The following is a 15,999-nucleotide window of genomic DNA, read 5'->3' on the forward strand; positions in this document are numbered from 1 at the left end:
TGTATATACAGTTATAAATAAAAAATTAAATTTTTTAATAATTTAAGCCTATAAACCACTTGATTCAAGTGATTAGCGTCACCAACAAGAATGACACAGGTGATGTTGCAGCCCTCACTCGTGTCACAAGAAAAAAATAATTCAAGCCTATTTTAATAATTTTTTAAAAACTTTTAATATGAGGTCATGAAAAGCTGAAAATAAATAAATATATAAAAAGGGGAATTTATCAGCGGAATACATTCACATGAATACAATTACTTGTAAATTAAAAATAATATGAATAAAGATTTCAAGCAAGAGAAACTCTTTAAAAAAACAAGAAGAAATGAAAGAAAGCTCTTATGAAAACAGAACTCACTCTGGTACTAAAAAAAAAAATTAAAAAAAATCCAAAGCATGCACAACAACTACAAGAATACAAAACCAGAACATACATTCAAAGAAGAGAAAACTATTAGCATCACTTCAAAAGAGATTCCATGGTTTCAAAGAAGAGTGATGCCATCTCAGGATTCGACGTCTTGACGGCACATTTTACACCGGGAACACCAATCACGGATGTTAGTTCGACCAGGAACGTAATACCTCGAGGTAACTTGGCAGATAGGTAGATAATATCTTTGTTTGCGTTGTTCCTCTTTGCGACGGTGAATATGTTGTGAGCTAACAAATGTTTAGTGGTAGCATCGACATTGTGGATGACAGAATTTTGTAGGTCCTTTGATATTTCATTTGCATCAGGAAGGGTCTTCCATGCCTAAATCAATGACAACCACAAAAGCATGAAACAGATAATTAAAAAGTTAGGTCATTACTTGGTTTGAGAAGCTCTTTTTAGAAGAAGAGCTTTAACAGAGGGCATCATCAAGTATAATTTGGAGCTCACACCCAAAAAGCTCTACTTTGGTTCATTGTTTTAGCTTTTATGAAAACTGGTTGTCGAAAAGCAATAATGGCATACAAGGAGCATCTGCATTGCTATAGCATGTTATGCAACATTGGACACTCTACCATTTCAACATTATCATGTGGTTCAATATAAGAAAGAATATGGCATGGCATCAAGCATACTGTTTAAGATATGATCTAAATTGTATGATATACCGCCTCCGTTCTTTTTTATTTGTCATGTTTTCTTTTTTATTTATCACATTAGAAATTTTGTACAGCATTAAATAATATTTTCCAAATTTACATTTTAATTTAATGTACTTCTACAATTTTCAATAAATCACAATCAATTAAGTATTAAATTATATACTTCACTAGTGAAGTTTTAAATAGGGGTGGTTTTGGAAAGTAATGAAAATTTTTATAAAATATTACTTTTTTTTAATCCGTGTGAATTAGGTAAATGTGACAAATAAAAAAGAACGGAGGGAGAATCACTCATCGAAGTTACTAAGAAAGAAAGGTTAAATTTTCAATTTCATACCTCAAGGAATTCTGGACGGTCCAGACCACCATCCTCTGTAAAAAGTACTTGCAATAGAATTTTATCATTGAAGTACCAGACAGGCTGCTGATTATTTTTTACTGCAACCTGGAGAAGTGAGCTTGGAGGTCCAGGTGAGAGGTTTTGGAATAAAACCATGGGCAGAAGAGTACTGCATGATGCTCCAGGGGCCAATTGTGGAACCTAAGATATGAATATATGTATATATTAATGACCTGCAATTAAAACATCATAAACATCAATAAGTCATAAAACAAAACTAGGATCACCTGTAGAGCTCCAGCAGCTGCCAGACCAAATGTATTCTTGTTAAATTGTATCATAAACCCATCCAACACAGTTTGTGAATTGTTCTCAAATAATAAAGCATAGAAAATCTGGCCATCACGCTGTAGAAGTTGTCCACTGATCTGAAGACCTTGGCCAGTTGCTTTTGGTAATAAAACAGGTAATGGAGGCCTGTAAAGCCAGGTGTGCAAGTTATATTCATGAATCGGAAGTTACTAGAAGTACAAATATTGAAAATAAGCATATGCCAAATTCCTGATACTCACAATGAAGGTGCAGTTGTCGGTGCTGTATCAGCTGGGACAATCGCATTATCCAAACCTATTAAATCACCAAGCAAGTCTGGTACAGGAGCAGCAGTTGCAGGGGTTGCTGTTGGTGGCACAGGTGCTGCCTGGCTTGTTGAGGTATGTGAAACAGGACTTGATCCAGAGGGAGCTGGTGCACCATTGACCACACGAGAAGGTGACGACTCCGAATACCCAGCTTCAGCTGCATCAGGTTCTTCATCATCATCTGGTTTGGGTGTAGCTAACTTTGCACGGCTTACAAATGCCTCTGGAGGTTTGTGATAAACTGAAGAAAGGGTAGCAATGTTCGCAAGAAGCTCATCAAGGAGGGAAGGATCAAGTTGGTTTGAATCATCACTGATTACTGGCTTCTCGGCTAAGACAACATCTTTAGCAGCCTAAGATAAAGATCAAGTAAACATCAGGACATACTACCAAAATAAGTGAGTTAAAGAATGATGACCTCGTAACAAAAAAAACCAAACAATTATAAAATAAATAAATTTATAAAAAAAGCAGTAAAAGTGTCTTTCTGTCTGAACTGTAATATTCACTTTGGTCTGTCAAACCAAAAAATTGCTCACTTAGTTCTTGAACTAAGAAGAAGACTACAAAAAAAAGTTAGTAAATTATTATTAAAAAAAATGAGAATTTTGATCCCTATTCAAAAATCTTTTCTTAATCCTTGGATAAGAATGACCAAATTTTATTTCCAAGGACCAAAATGAATATATGGGTATAGTTTAGGGACCAAAATGCATTTATCGTGAACCAAAACTATACCTCGGGATCAGTTGAAAGAAGACGCCAATAGATATAAGCACGATCACGCAGATCAGGATTGTCAGTCTCCACGGTAGCATTGTTCAGAACAACCTACAGAGAAGTAGAAAGCTTAAGCATTGTAGGCTGGATGTTGAGCAGAAGAAAACTGAAGATCATTTACTCAAGGTTTGCATGAGAAACACTTGCTATAATCATTGCTAATCAAGCAATTTTACTACCTCAGCAGAAAGTTCAATATGCAGAACATAGGTACGAAAAAATTTACTTCCATGAGATAGTTAGATACAACCAGGCATGATAATCATGAGTGTTTTAACAGTAAGAACCTGAATCATCTGCTGTGGACCTTCAGTTGGTTTCTTAAGAAACAGTTTGACAGTTGCGGTGAGCAATTGTAGCTGTACAAGTGCAGGCTCCTCTGGAAAGCTTTCCAGAAAGCTCTCAAGAAGCTCATCAGCATTGTCGATCCTTTCAGCATATTCTCCAATTATCCAAATCATTGATGCCTGAAGAAACCAAAGTTTGCAGAGATAACACAAAAACCCTTCTAGTTGAATTATTTAATGATAGAATCTATTGAGGATCAAGAAGTACCTTTGCTTCAGGCTCATCTAAAGTATCCAAGCTCTCACATAAAGTTGCAATGATGGACTCATAACTGCAAATGGTAATCAACACACGGAATGAGAAATTTCCATGAAGCAATGAAAGGTAAAAGGACAGAATTTCATGAATAATATATGCATGCCATCTAAGTATGAAGCATAAAAAAGTTGGCACCCACGTGTTCGGATAACGTCTGAAGATATCCTTGATAACAATAATAGCCTCTTGCACAACATAATTTACTTTTATTTTTATCAATTCAAGCAAAACACTAATGCATCTTTCTGCTGCTCTTTCCAACTTGATGGCACAACGGCCAATAGCACGGACAGCCTTTCTAACAAAATCCACATCAACTTCAGTAGCATACTCCTTGAACTCCAGTAAAACCTGGAAGAAAGTACATTAGTCCCCAAAGTAAAAGAGCTTTATTGAGAAAGTATAAGCAATCTAAACTATATATGTATTTTTCAAAAATAAATATATGTATGGAAAAGAAGAAATGAGATTATGCTCCTTTCTTGTTTGTTATATTTTTTTCTTTTTCTCACTCAAAAAGAATGCTGGGTTATATAAAAGAGCTGACAGATAGGAATAGACAACCTACAAAGATGTTGATAATACTGAATTAATTCTTACATTTATTTGTAGCCATAGAGAAGCCATATGAAGCTGAAGTCTCATGTATGGTATCAATATATATATATATATATATATATTTCTGAGAAACAATTTTAGTGGCTAATTGTACCAATAATTGGACATTAAATAAAAAATTAAATATGTTCCACAAAAAGTGAAAAATACATATTGCATAGTAATATATTTAATGAATTAAACCAATGACAGAAGGGCACAACAATGCATTTGTTTATCATGATGAAAACAACCCTCCTAGAGACAAAGATGGGTGCCTTAACTTGATGAGCAAGGGGAACCAGAAGATCGGAATTATCATTACATTGTCTTTTGTTACACAGATTATCTAATTTCCATGTCAAACTAAGTTTCGAATTGGGTGTTTCTTTTTATATATAGGAAAGGTGTATATGTTGTATTCTATTGCTTTTTGATACAAATTAAATTTATGGCATAAAAAGAGAGAACATTATTGGAAGGGTGCATATATTGAATTTTGATATATATAACAGAGTTTTAAATTCAGAAAATTCTACCATATGTTGCATTTCTATAACATTATACAAATTGTCATTATGGATATAAACGGTTTCTGCCATTAATAACACCTGATCAGTCATATTGAGATCATCAGTTAAAATAAACATGGAGTAAAATCCATCTTACTTATATTTCACAAGATAATCTCAATAAGAAATTATAAACCCGTGAGATTCAATCTAAAATTGGTTTGAAATGTTAATCCATCTTGCCTCTAATTGATTATTGGGACTGATTTAGTACTCAGTGGTAAATGCAGTAGCCATATGTGTTTCCCGCACCAACATCTTTACAATGAGAACTCTTAAGTTATTGAATAGTTAGTTATAAGAGAAGGCTCAGATCCCTTCTCTGAAATCAAAAATACCATGCAGGAGGCAATTGAAACAAAATTAGAATGGCGACGCACTACAAAATAAACCATCTACAATCATAATGCCCTAATCAAAGCAGTTTGTAGTAGAAATATAACTACCATGGTAAAATAAGAGATCCCGCTATATTCCAAATTGTAAATAATCAAAGATAAAATTGAGAATTCTACCTGGTCAATGTTCCGATCTGAAGCAAGTTTTATCATAATCTCTAGCTTCTCCATCTTAACATAAATTGGGTCATTGTACTTGCAGAAGAAAACCTAGAAATAGATTTAAAAATCAAATAATTAATAACTTCCAAAACTCTTCAGAGAATCTTGACAGCCCTTAAATGATGAAAACTTGTCTAAACCTCACCTTGATTTCATGTGCGAGGATTGTAGGTCGTTTTTGTACAATTAGATTGATGTTACGCAAAGCAACATACTGTATTTCAGGTTCTGCAGAAAGAAGAGTAACAAGAGGAGGTGCCATTTTCTTGCAAAGATTTCGAACCACATCAGGACTAGTAATAAGTTCCATTTGCAGAAGAATCATCTGCAATAACCAAAATCTTGACATCATAAATATCCTTCACCTCATATTATGTCTACATAGAACAAATGGAGGACTTTCATGAAAAGAATATAAATCAGACCTTGACAGCAGAAAGAACAACAGCGCAATTGGCATGCTGGAGACGTGGAGTGACTCGTTCCACAATATTTTCAGCCTCCCGGGCATCAGCTGCTTTGTATCTTGATAGGGCATCCAAAATGAAAACTTGACCCCATCTGTAAATCATTCAAACCCCCTCAATGGATATTCAAGCTCTTCAAAAAAAATTATATCTTATAGTAAAGAAAGAAGAAATAAAATTGAAGGGGGGTCGAATTATTCTAGATTACTTAACATTGATAATTTGATATAATGAAATAGTGGTAAAATTGTGAAATGCTAAACCACATACATATAACCAAACAAGTTGTTCTCAAAAGGTGACTTTAATAATGAAATAAGCATTCTTACAATTAAATACTCACTCAGTGCACTCATTCAGAGCAGTCAGGAGCTTTGAAAGTGTATGACTGGTGATCTCAAAAACAGGTCCAGTATTATTTTCTTGGATCTCTGCAAGTGCAGCAACTGCATTTGCCACAACCATGGGATTATTGTCAGAGATCAAATCCCTGAGAGTCTCCAAAAAGCCTCGGTCTTCCACTAGCTCAGCATTTATATCGTAAAGCTTGGCAACACAAATAGCAGCAGTTTTTCTAACATAAGGATCATCATCCTGTTCCAAATACATACAGCTAAAACTTTAAAATACTGGTAGTCTGGTAGAACCGCAGCAATAGGTAGCAATGATACAAGCAAATAAAAAATAATGATGATGATGCAAATGAAACAAAACAGCATGAATCAAGTTAAGAGGAATTATTCAACCACAAGAAAACTCATGAAACTAACAGAAAAATTTGGATAAAAATATTTTAATTAAAGCAAGAATATATATAAATTAGTTAGACCTTGAGACATCTCTGAAGGGGATCACATAAATATTCAGTGATTTTGTCAACGCGGATGCATCCCATTGTCCTCACAGCCAGAGCACGAATTAGAGGATTGGGATCTTGTGAATCCTGCAAAAAGTGATTAAAATAACAAGGATGATCAAACTTCTAAAACATGACTAAGAAACTCAAAAATATACAAATTTACCAAAAAGCAGATGCACATGAAGTACCATTTAACTCTAAAAATATATAACTATTCGACCATCTGAGCTTATGAGAATCTAAAACCTAATCCAAGAATCATGGAAAGCAAAAGATTTGATTTTGGAACAAGTACTAATACTATATGACAGAAAGAACCACAAAATATACAATGAATTGATAGACAAAGATGTAAACCTCTAACAAAGGGTTAGGTTTTGCATTTTCAACTCATTTAACAGAATCGGCTCATTAAAATTCCCATCTTTTCAGGGGGGAAAAAACGAAGAAAAACAACAAAACATTACTAGTCTCAGACCTTCACGAACGTATTCACAGCAAGGATGGCAAGATCAGGCTGGCTTTTCGCATAATTGATAAGATAAAGATAAACAAGCTTCTTAAGCTCCAAATTCTCAGTCTGCATACAGTTCACAACATCCGCGAACAACGAAGATACGTCCTTCCCCACAGTCATGGCGGCGATCACCTTCTTCACAGCATCCTTCTTCTTATCCTGAAAAATCACCAAAAACCAAAGAAAAAACTCATAAATCAAGATAAATCCGAAAAAGAAACAGATAGATCTGATGATATCCTCGTCGATCCGAAACGGATCGAGATGAAAGGGATCAAACGGAGTGGATCGGGAGAAAGAGAAGGAAAAGGGGAAGAGGACCTTGTACTGAGAGTTAAGCTCTTCCTTGAGCTCAGGGATCTCGCCCTTCTTGGTGGTGGAGAAGTACTTGGAGTCGTGGCCACTCATCGTCGCGGTGGCGCTTGCTCGGCGAGGAGGCGGAGGCGGAGGAGGAGCAAGGAGGAGGAGGAGGAGGGAGGAGAGAAGGAGATAATGGACTTTGGAGCGGATCAGGTTGGAAAAGTTTATTGGGGCCCGATAAGGAGCAGGTTGGATCCGATAAGAGGCGGGTTGTGATCCGAAATGTTTTCACCAAAATAATCCATGTACTTTTCTCTCTTTACCCTTTTAATCCCTCTACTCAAAAATATTCCCGACTAGTCCTTTTACTTTTGAAAATGCATCAACTTAGTTAGAAATACTCCCAACTAGTCCCTCTATTTTTACAAATACGTTCTAGTTGGGTCATTTTTAAAAATAAAGGGATTAGTTGGGAGTATTTTTAACTAAGTTGGCACATTTTCAAAAGTAGAAGGACTAGTCGGGAGCATTTTTCGAGAGCATTTTTGAGTAGAGGGATCAAAAGGGAAGAGAGAGAAAAGTAGAGAGACCAATTAAGGTATACATAGAACCCCCCAATAAAAACCAAAAATTTCATATTTTAATTTACCCTCTAAATAAATGTAACAATTATATATACATATATATATACATAATTATTTTTGTTAATATCTATAAGTTATTTTTATATAAAATATATATATATATACAAAATCTATGAAATATTGAATAATATTTTTTTTAGGTTTATATTTTATCTTTAATATTATCCTGCATTTCTTAATATTTTTTTAAAAAAAAAACTGAACTATTTTGAGAGAAGAAATAAAAAAATATATAATTAAAAACACAGAGAAATTAATAGAATCTTGATAAATTTTTAATTGAGGGTAATTTTGGAAGGTTGGAATAATATTTTTATAAATTTAAGGCTCTTTGTTAATTTTAATAGAGTTTCTTAAAAGCTGTGAATTAATTAAAGTGGGCATGTAAATTGAACCAGATGGAATATATGAGAACATAATCATATAAACCCCTGTAAAACATAGAAATTAGAATTTCATAATTATAATGCTTTAATTTAAACAAAATAATTCATTAAATTATAGTTATTTTTCGAATGTCAAATCCTTTCCTAGTGCAAAATTTAATATTTTTGTGAAAACCATCCGCACAACAATGAGACAATATTGTATGAAGGGGTGAGTGTATATAAGAGATTGTGAATTTTGTGATACACTACAAAGAGTCTAATTCATGCATTGATCATAGAAGCTACATGTTAAACACCCAAGAATTACTATTGATTTTCTCTAAAACATTTTTGGTTAAGATTCTACAATTCATAAAATATTATATCTTGTAGACCAAAAAAGCTCTATCTACAAGACAAGGAAAATAAATCTTTTAATAATTCATATATATCGAACATTTTGTATGGAGGGTTTTTTTTTTCCGAGAAGTGCGACAAGCGCAAACAGTCATGAGTGTGTGGCATTGAGGTTCCATTCATGTGTCCTTACTCAGTTAATACTGAAAATTTACTTGCAAACCCTCATCTATAGTCGGAGATTTTTAGCCCAACATATTTGAAACCCAAATATTAAGCTTATGACAATTTAAGATGTCTGTAATAGGCCCAGTATCACTGGACTAAAGGCCCTTTGACTTCCTGGGAGTTTTGCTTTTCAAGCCTGAAAAAAAAAACAACTGAAAATCTAGATTGAAATTAATTAATGATGCACAAATTTATAATGTTACAGTTATTTTTTTATTCTCAGCTACAAAATTAGCAGTATTCAATTTTTTTTGTTGAAAGATGTGACCCCCTTCTCCTTGATTGACAACCTTGTCTTTTATCATCAAATACTCCATCCAAAAGTTAAAGTTATATATCTCTTTCACTTGTTCTTGTTCTGTCACACTGAAGCATTATGTGAAGCTTCATTGTTTGTTATTATCTAAGTCCTTGATGTTTGCTTGAATGAGATTTTCCAAGATGGTACTGTTCCTCATATGAAGTTTTCTTTAATTGGTTTGTTTTCATTTGCATTAATTCGGTATCATTTCCACATCATTGCATTGATTAATTAATTATTTTATTTATTTATTTATTTTCAAAAACTTACATAAACCAAATGAAACTTGTACTAATTTGAAGGATGAAGAGTGAGACATGTTTATACAAAAATGGTATATCGAAATCTAATAAAAGGTAACGGTAATATGAAGATTATAAATAATGGCTTCCGCTAATAAGTGATAGTTGATTTCCCTCTCAATTGAAAGGTCAAGGTTTTGACTATCTTCTAATTCATTGACTGAAGATTTATAGTTTGTTCACGTTTATCAAAAATATATATTTCAGTTTCTTCTGTATCAATATTTCAATAATTCATTTAGCTGTAATCAAATAGTTAATTTTAATATAGTGTTAACTTTATAAATTCATCTTTTTAATATATATATATATATATATTGGTATTTTAAATGAGTTTTATGAAATTTACATGTAAATCAATAATTTAGTATAATTTCATAAACTAGCAAATATTTTTACGAGTAAAAATAGATTGAATATAGAACACGAATGGACTAAAAACATAGTAGTTGTTCCTAGGTGAATGTTGTTATTCTTATGCCTCATTTTATTTATTTGATCAACTCGATTATTTTGGCTCTTTGTTTGGTGAAAGAGTTGATATGGTCTTTTTTTTAGATTAGACTGTTGTTGTCTTTTAAGATATCACGATTATGTCTAATCCTAAATGAAGTTTGCTAATCACACTCAGAGTGATATCATATATGCTAATCACATTAATAGTGATTTAACTTGCAATCCATACATCAAATCAAATCATGCAAAATAAATAAATAAATAAATAAAACTAAATTGTATAAATCTCTTCAAAGAATGACCACAACAAATCTAAATCAAGAATTTAATTGTCTAATCCAAAGAATTTATATACGTTTTGGTATAATCACCAAAATAGTCCTTGTACTTTTCTCTCTCTTCTGTTTTGGTCCCTCTATTCAGAAATACTCTAGAGTAGTCCCTTTACTTTTGTAAATGTGCCCACATAGGTAAAAATGCTCCCAACCAGTCCCTCTACTTTTAAAAATATCCCAATTAGTCCCTCTAGTTGGGTCATTTTTAAAAGTAGAGGGACTGGTTGGGAGCATTTTTAACTAAGTGGTCACATTTTCAAAAGTAGAGGGACTAGTCGGGAGCATTTCTGAGTAGAGAGACTAAAAAGGAAGAGAGAGAAAACTAAAGGGACCAACTAGGGTATTATACCATTTTTTCTCATGTATCCATATGTTGAACATAAGTTCTGATTCTAATTTTGAAGCAACTTGGAAGTGATAGTAATGTGTGTGTATATATATATATATATTTGATAAAAACGACAAACGGTTCCCAACAAGAAGGTGTCAAGGAACAAACAGTAAATAAATAAACTAAATTGTATCAATCTTTTCAAAGAATGATCACAATAAATCTAAATCAAGAATTTAATTGTCTAATCTAAAGAAATTATATACAAAATTTTTTTCGTGTATCCATATATTGAACAAAAGTTATGTTTCTAATTTTGAAGCAACTTTGAAGTGATAGTAATGCATGTATATATATATATATAATATGAGTGTAAATTTAATAGATTATTATTTATGATATTTTGTATATTAAAGAACATTATCATTAAAGTAGACACAAACACAAGCTATTAATATATTATTTACCATATAAAACATTTTAATAGTAATAAATAGTGAATAATTATAGCATTGGTTACAACTTACAAGAGACAGATTCTCCACATACTTGGGAATTTAATTATCAAGAAAATCTTACTACACACAAAAAGATCCCTTTGATTCATCCACTTATATGAAAAATCCCTGAAATTCTATATTTCCAAAAAATCTTTAATTTGTAAATTATTTATTCTTCAATTCAAATTCATATAAAACTATTGAATTCTTCGCCATTTTTTTTTGGACAAGAGTAACAGACAGCCCGAAGGCTCTGCTAAACCGTCAGGGGCGTGCACAAGCCTCGGTGGAGCAAGTGGAGGCGGGGCCTGCGCACACATGGGCACCGGGACCACCCGTACACAACCACCGCTCACATCTCCCAGAAATATACCCTCAGCCGAGAATCGAACTCTCACCACTCGATAAAGAGCTCTATCGACGACCCATATACCAATAGATCATTTGGTCGTTGGCTTATTAAATTCTTCGCCATTAGTCATTTGCACTAGACCGGCCTGCTCACTTTTTTTGGGGTGTGCTTACACTGTAGCTAGAAAGGGCAGGATGGGCATGACACTTTCTCTCTACTCCATCAAGTTTGTGCTCGAGGAGCAGAGCTTAAAGGGCAGTGCCAAAACTCTTGAAGGATAAGATCTCTCTAACAAATCTTGGTCTAAAATTAGAAAAACGAACTCCAACACTTGTGAGATAACGGTATTTCATTTTTTGTATTATAGAAAATTATCAAAACAATAGTATACAATTTCAAAAGAATTGATTGAGAATAAGGGTTTGATTGGTAATTTACATATATACATACACATATAAATAACAAAATGCTCACATGTCTGTCAGCAACAGAGAAACTTCCATTGATTCACAATGGGCCCTTATTTTGATGAGAAATTTGGATCAATCAATATCATGTTCCAAAACATCTGTTTGTAGTTACTAGTTCAATGCAAAATGAATTTTTTTTTAAATAATGATAATAATATATAATAATTCAACCAAGTAATGTTTGTAATAAGAATCAAAACACACACATTGTGAATCAAATAATATCAACAACTTCAATCAAGACATCATCTGTTTCTATCCTTCATTTGATGTTCATGACTTCAACAACTTCTTAGAACTTCTTCCAATAATTGTTTTTCTCTTGTAACCATTCCTTTTTAACAGAATTAAAAATAAAAATAAAACATCAATGAAACATTGTCACAATCATCCCAATAATTCAAACAAAATCAAAGTCCCACTCTATATAAACACCTCCTCAAACTCCAACTTCAATCACTCTTTTTTCTTACCAAAAACACACCCCAACTCTAGTATTTTGATCATGTCAACATTGGCCAAAATCACTAGTCTCTCATATCCTCGCGGACGAATTTTCTTTAACGGTCCCATCATCGTCGGGTCAGGGCCATCCGGCTTGGCCGTGGCGGCATGTTTGCGAGATAAAGGAGTTCCTTTTCTCGTACTCGAAAAATCTAACTGCATTGCTTCACTCTGGCAAACTCGAACTTATGATCGGCTAAAACTCCACCTCACAAAACATTTCTGCCAACTACCAAAACTCCCATTTCCTGATCACTTTCCAAAATACCCCTCCAAAAAACAGTTCATACTCTACTTAGAGTCCTATGCTAAACATTTCAATATTAATCCTACGTTCAATGAAACAGTGTTATCGGCACAGTACAATAAGGCCTCCGGCTTCTGGCAAGTGAGGTCGGTAAATACAGGCGGTGTGAAAGAAGCAGAAGGAATTTTAGAGCATGAGTACATTTGCCGATGGCTTGTAGTGGCCACCGGAGAAAATGCCGAGATGGTAATCCCCGAGTTTGATGGACTCTCAAGTTTTGATGGCCGAGTTATTCATACCTCCGAGTACAAGTCTGGTAAGGAATACCACGGCCAGCGGGTTCTTGTTGTCGGTTGTGGAAACTCCGCCATGGAAGTCTGCCTTGATCTCTGTCACCACAATGCCATTCCTTTCATGGTTCTTCGCAATTCAGTAAGAAATCTTCAGCCAAAGTTTATAAGATACTTAGAAAAACAATATATATCTAAATATAAATATGTCTCTATGATAGGTTCATGTTTTACCGAGGGAAATGTTCGGCAAATCGACATTTGAATTAGCTGTAATACTAATGAAATGGCTGCCGATTTGGATGGTCGACAAGATACTGCTAGCGTACGCATACATTGTGTTTGGTGACATAGAAAAGTACGGGATTAAAAGACCTTGTATTGGTCCATTAGAGCTTAAGAACACTCAAGGAAAGACTCCTGTGCTAGACACTGGCACACTGGAAAAGATCAAGTCAGGTGAGATCAAGATAGTTCCCGGAATCAAGTCATTTTCATCGGGAAAAGTCGAGTTTGTTGATGGAAAATTCATCGATATCGACTCGGTTATCTTCGCCACCGGTTACCGTAGCAATGTGCCTTCATGGTTGCAGGTATAAATTGTCATTCACATGATGGATTGTGTGTTTAATTAAACGATTTGAGACTATATATTAGTACTGATACTGTTAGACATTGCAGGGGAGTGGTGAATTTCTTTCAGAAAATGAATGGAAAGGGAATGCAGGGCTTTATGCTGTTGGGTTTACAAAGAGAGGGCTCTTTGGTGCTTCAATGGATGCAGTGAAGATTGCAGAGGACATTGCTGATAAGTTCTTTGCATGCATTCCTTAAGTATAAAATGAGAATTTTATGTAGACATATTTTATTGTTTTGGTACAGAAATTAGGTTCATGATGTACAGAAATTTTTAGTTGGTGTTTTTTCTAATCAGAAAAATAACTGTAACATTTATAAGTTTCAGCATTATGAGATCATTTGAATCTTGATTTTGAGTTGCTTGTGCATTGAAAGAGTCTGCAGCAGAACTGGCTTCATACTCAGTAAATTAGTTAAGGTTTTGAGACTCTTTTCATAAGAAAAAGAAAAAAAAAAGGAAAAAATTTTAGATTATGAAAATGAAGTATAAAACTTTGAAAAGTGCTCTCATGCAAGTTTTGTAATAGAAATGGGATTCACGTTCATTAATTTAATTGATTTGCATGAGGTTTACTTCATTATTATTGGGTTCAAAATTAAAGAATTATCATTGCGAAATTTTAATTCAAGGATTTTACAGGGCTTTATTGGATTATGTTATATATATATATATATATATATACGGGGGTTAATTCATTAAATTGGGATTCTTTCCTATGTGTGTGCGTATATATTCCATTAAATTAAGAAAAATTACTCAAAACGCTATGTATATTTTAATTTAAAACATATAGGGCCCGTTTGTGACTGAACCCATGGCTGAAGTGGCGAGTTTGACGACATTTCTGTGTGTTTAGTTCGATGAACTGAGGCCAGAAGTGGTGATGTGACAAGTCTAAAACCCATTTATTTTGTCATCTGACTTCGACCCAAAAAAATCCCAAAGTGGGACTTCGGTTCTCCACTTCCAGCACGTGATAACACGTGATGAACCTTCTGCGATTGGCTCCTCACTTTCCCCTTTTTCGTGATCCTTCGTTTTCATTGCCGCAATACCGTGATGTTCTACATTCTTCGTTAGGGTTTCCACTCCTTCGTTGGGAACCACGTTCGGCTCTTCACTTCTCCCCACTTTCCTCTCCGTACGTCTTTGACGTCGCTTACCTCGTTGCGCACATCTTCTGTCTTTGCTTTCCTCAAAGTGCAACGGCGTTCTATAATTTTATTTTTTTTCATTTTTTTGGGTCAAAGATTGTACTTTGACTACTATCTTTTTGGTACAAACACTGATCTAGTGAAAAGCCGGCAATTTTCTTCCCAATCTATCGCAGTTCTTCATCTCCGGCGGTTTCCCCTTTGATCACCGTCCAAACTGGTTTTTACCCTTCGATGTGAATTTTCTTCTTAATATTACAGATATTTTGAGTTTGTATAGAGATTTTTTGGGTATCTTTCTCGGTTTTTGGTTTGTTTACCAATTTTTTCGTTTGTTTTTTCGAATATTTTGTTTGTATAATGTTAAGTCTGATGATGTGGATTTGCACTATTTGACAAGCCAAGTTATGACATGGCAAGAGGAAGGTGATGTGGCATGTGGTGACTCATCAAAGGAAGAGGTGATTGAGATGATGATGTGGCAAAAGATTAATGAAGCTTCAAGGGATATGAAGATCAACGTGGAGATTTTATTTAGAGGGTTATGAAGATCAAGGTTGAAGGTTTTACTTAGTAGATATTCCTCTTATCAAAGTCATGTGATGGTAAACTATTTTTAGAAAGTACATCAAGTCTATAGGATCTCTTTAAGAAAGGTAAGTTTTATTTTGTGTATGATTGTCTATCCTTGGTAAGATCCGGAATGACAATTCATATCTTTGATAGAATTCCTTTTTAGAAAGATCTATTTGAAGAGTGAGGAATATTCTATCATTGGCAATAATTCAAGATCATGAAGATTGTATGAAACTATTAGAAGACACAAGTTAAACTTGGTATGAAGTTATTAGAAGACACAAGGTGTGAAGCTATTTAAAGACACAAACTAAATAAGGTAAATACATGCCAAGGAGATTATCAAGATCATATTTAGCAACTCAATTTCAAGGAAGATCCAAGAGCTATCTATGAGCGGAACTATTCATGGAGACTAGTCATATGAGGAGATTGATTGAAGATTGCATAAGATATGATTAGAGATTTGGAGATCCAAGCATGGATGATGGAAGATCATGCTTGAAGATATTGAAGGCTAAACTTGGATGAAGATGAGATCAAGTTTAGTAACAATATTTCATGTGCCAAAAGAAGATCATTTAGAAGACCAAACTTGGGCCAA

General features: G+C 33.9%; 2 protein-coding genes across 2 annotated transcripts; one reads left to right on the forward strand and one right to left on the reverse strand.

Moving 5' to 3' along the window:
• Nucleotides 1-248: 248 nt before the first annotated feature.
• Nucleotides 249-7,531, reverse strand: LOC120260308 (beta-adaptin-like protein B). Its single transcript, XM_039267740.1, has 15 exons — nt 7,362-7,531; nt 7,002-7,199; nt 6,494-6,607; nt 6,008-6,258; nt 5,623-5,758; nt 5,343-5,522; nt 5,153-5,245; nt 3,608-3,819; nt 3,418-3,481; nt 3,150-3,329; nt 2,821-2,913; nt 2,014-2,435; nt 1,729-1,918; nt 1,439-1,642; nt 249-760 (listed from the first exon to the last, which is right to left on the reverse strand). The coding sequence occupies exons 1-15, from the start codon at nt 7,446-7,448 to the stop codon at nt 464-466; spliced, it is 2,721 nt and encodes a 906-aa protein (XP_039123674.1). The 5' UTR covers nt 7,449-7,531; the 3' UTR covers nt 249-463.
• Nucleotides 7,532-12,489: 4,958 nt separating this feature from the next.
• LOC120258547 (probable indole-3-pyruvate monooxygenase YUCCA3) lies at nt 12,490-13,859 on the forward strand. The gene is made up of 3 exons (XM_039266004.1): nt 12,490-13,167; nt 13,247-13,618; nt 13,707-13,859. Exons 1-3 carry the CDS (start codon nt 12,490-12,492, stop codon nt 13,857-13,859), a joined length of 1,203 nt encoding a protein of 400 aa, XP_039121938.1.
• The last annotated feature ends 2,140 nt before the right edge of the window (nt 13,860-15,999 follow it).

Source organism: Dioscorea cayenensis, chromosome 1 (assembly GCF_009730915.1).
Source record: "Dioscorea cayenensis subsp. rotundata cultivar TDr96_F1 chromosome 1, TDr96_F1_v2_PseudoChromosome.rev07_lg8_w22 25.fasta, whole genome shotgun sequence".
In the NCBI taxonomy this organism is placed as follows: Eukaryota; Viridiplantae; Streptophyta; class Magnoliopsida; order Dioscoreales; family Dioscoreaceae; genus Dioscorea; species Dioscorea cayenensis.

Coding starts and splice junctions, on each gene's coding strand:
- LOC120260308 (XM_039267740.1), bottom strand. CDS start 7,448: ATGAGTGGCCACGACTCCAAGTACTTCTCCACCACCAAGAAGGGCGAG. Junction 6,259..6,493: donor CCCTTCAGAGATGTCTCAAG/GTCTAACTAATT, acceptor TATTTGGAACAG/GATGATGATCCTTATGTTAG. Junction 3,482..3,607: donor TTCAGACGTTATCCGAACAC/GTGGGTGCCAAC, acceptor TACCATTTGCAG/TTATGAGTCCATCATTGCAA.
- LOC120258547 (XM_039266004.1), top strand. CDS start 12,490: ATGTCAACATTGGCCAAAATCACTAGTCTCTCATATCCTCGCGGACGA. Junction 13,168..13,246: donor TCATGGTTCTTCGCAATTCA/GTAAGAAATCTT, acceptor TCTCTATGATAG/GTTCATGTTTTACCGAGGGA. Junction 13,619..13,706: donor ATGTGCCTTCATGGTTGCAG/GTATAAATTGTC, acceptor TAGACATTGCAG/GGGAGTGGTGAATTTCTTTC.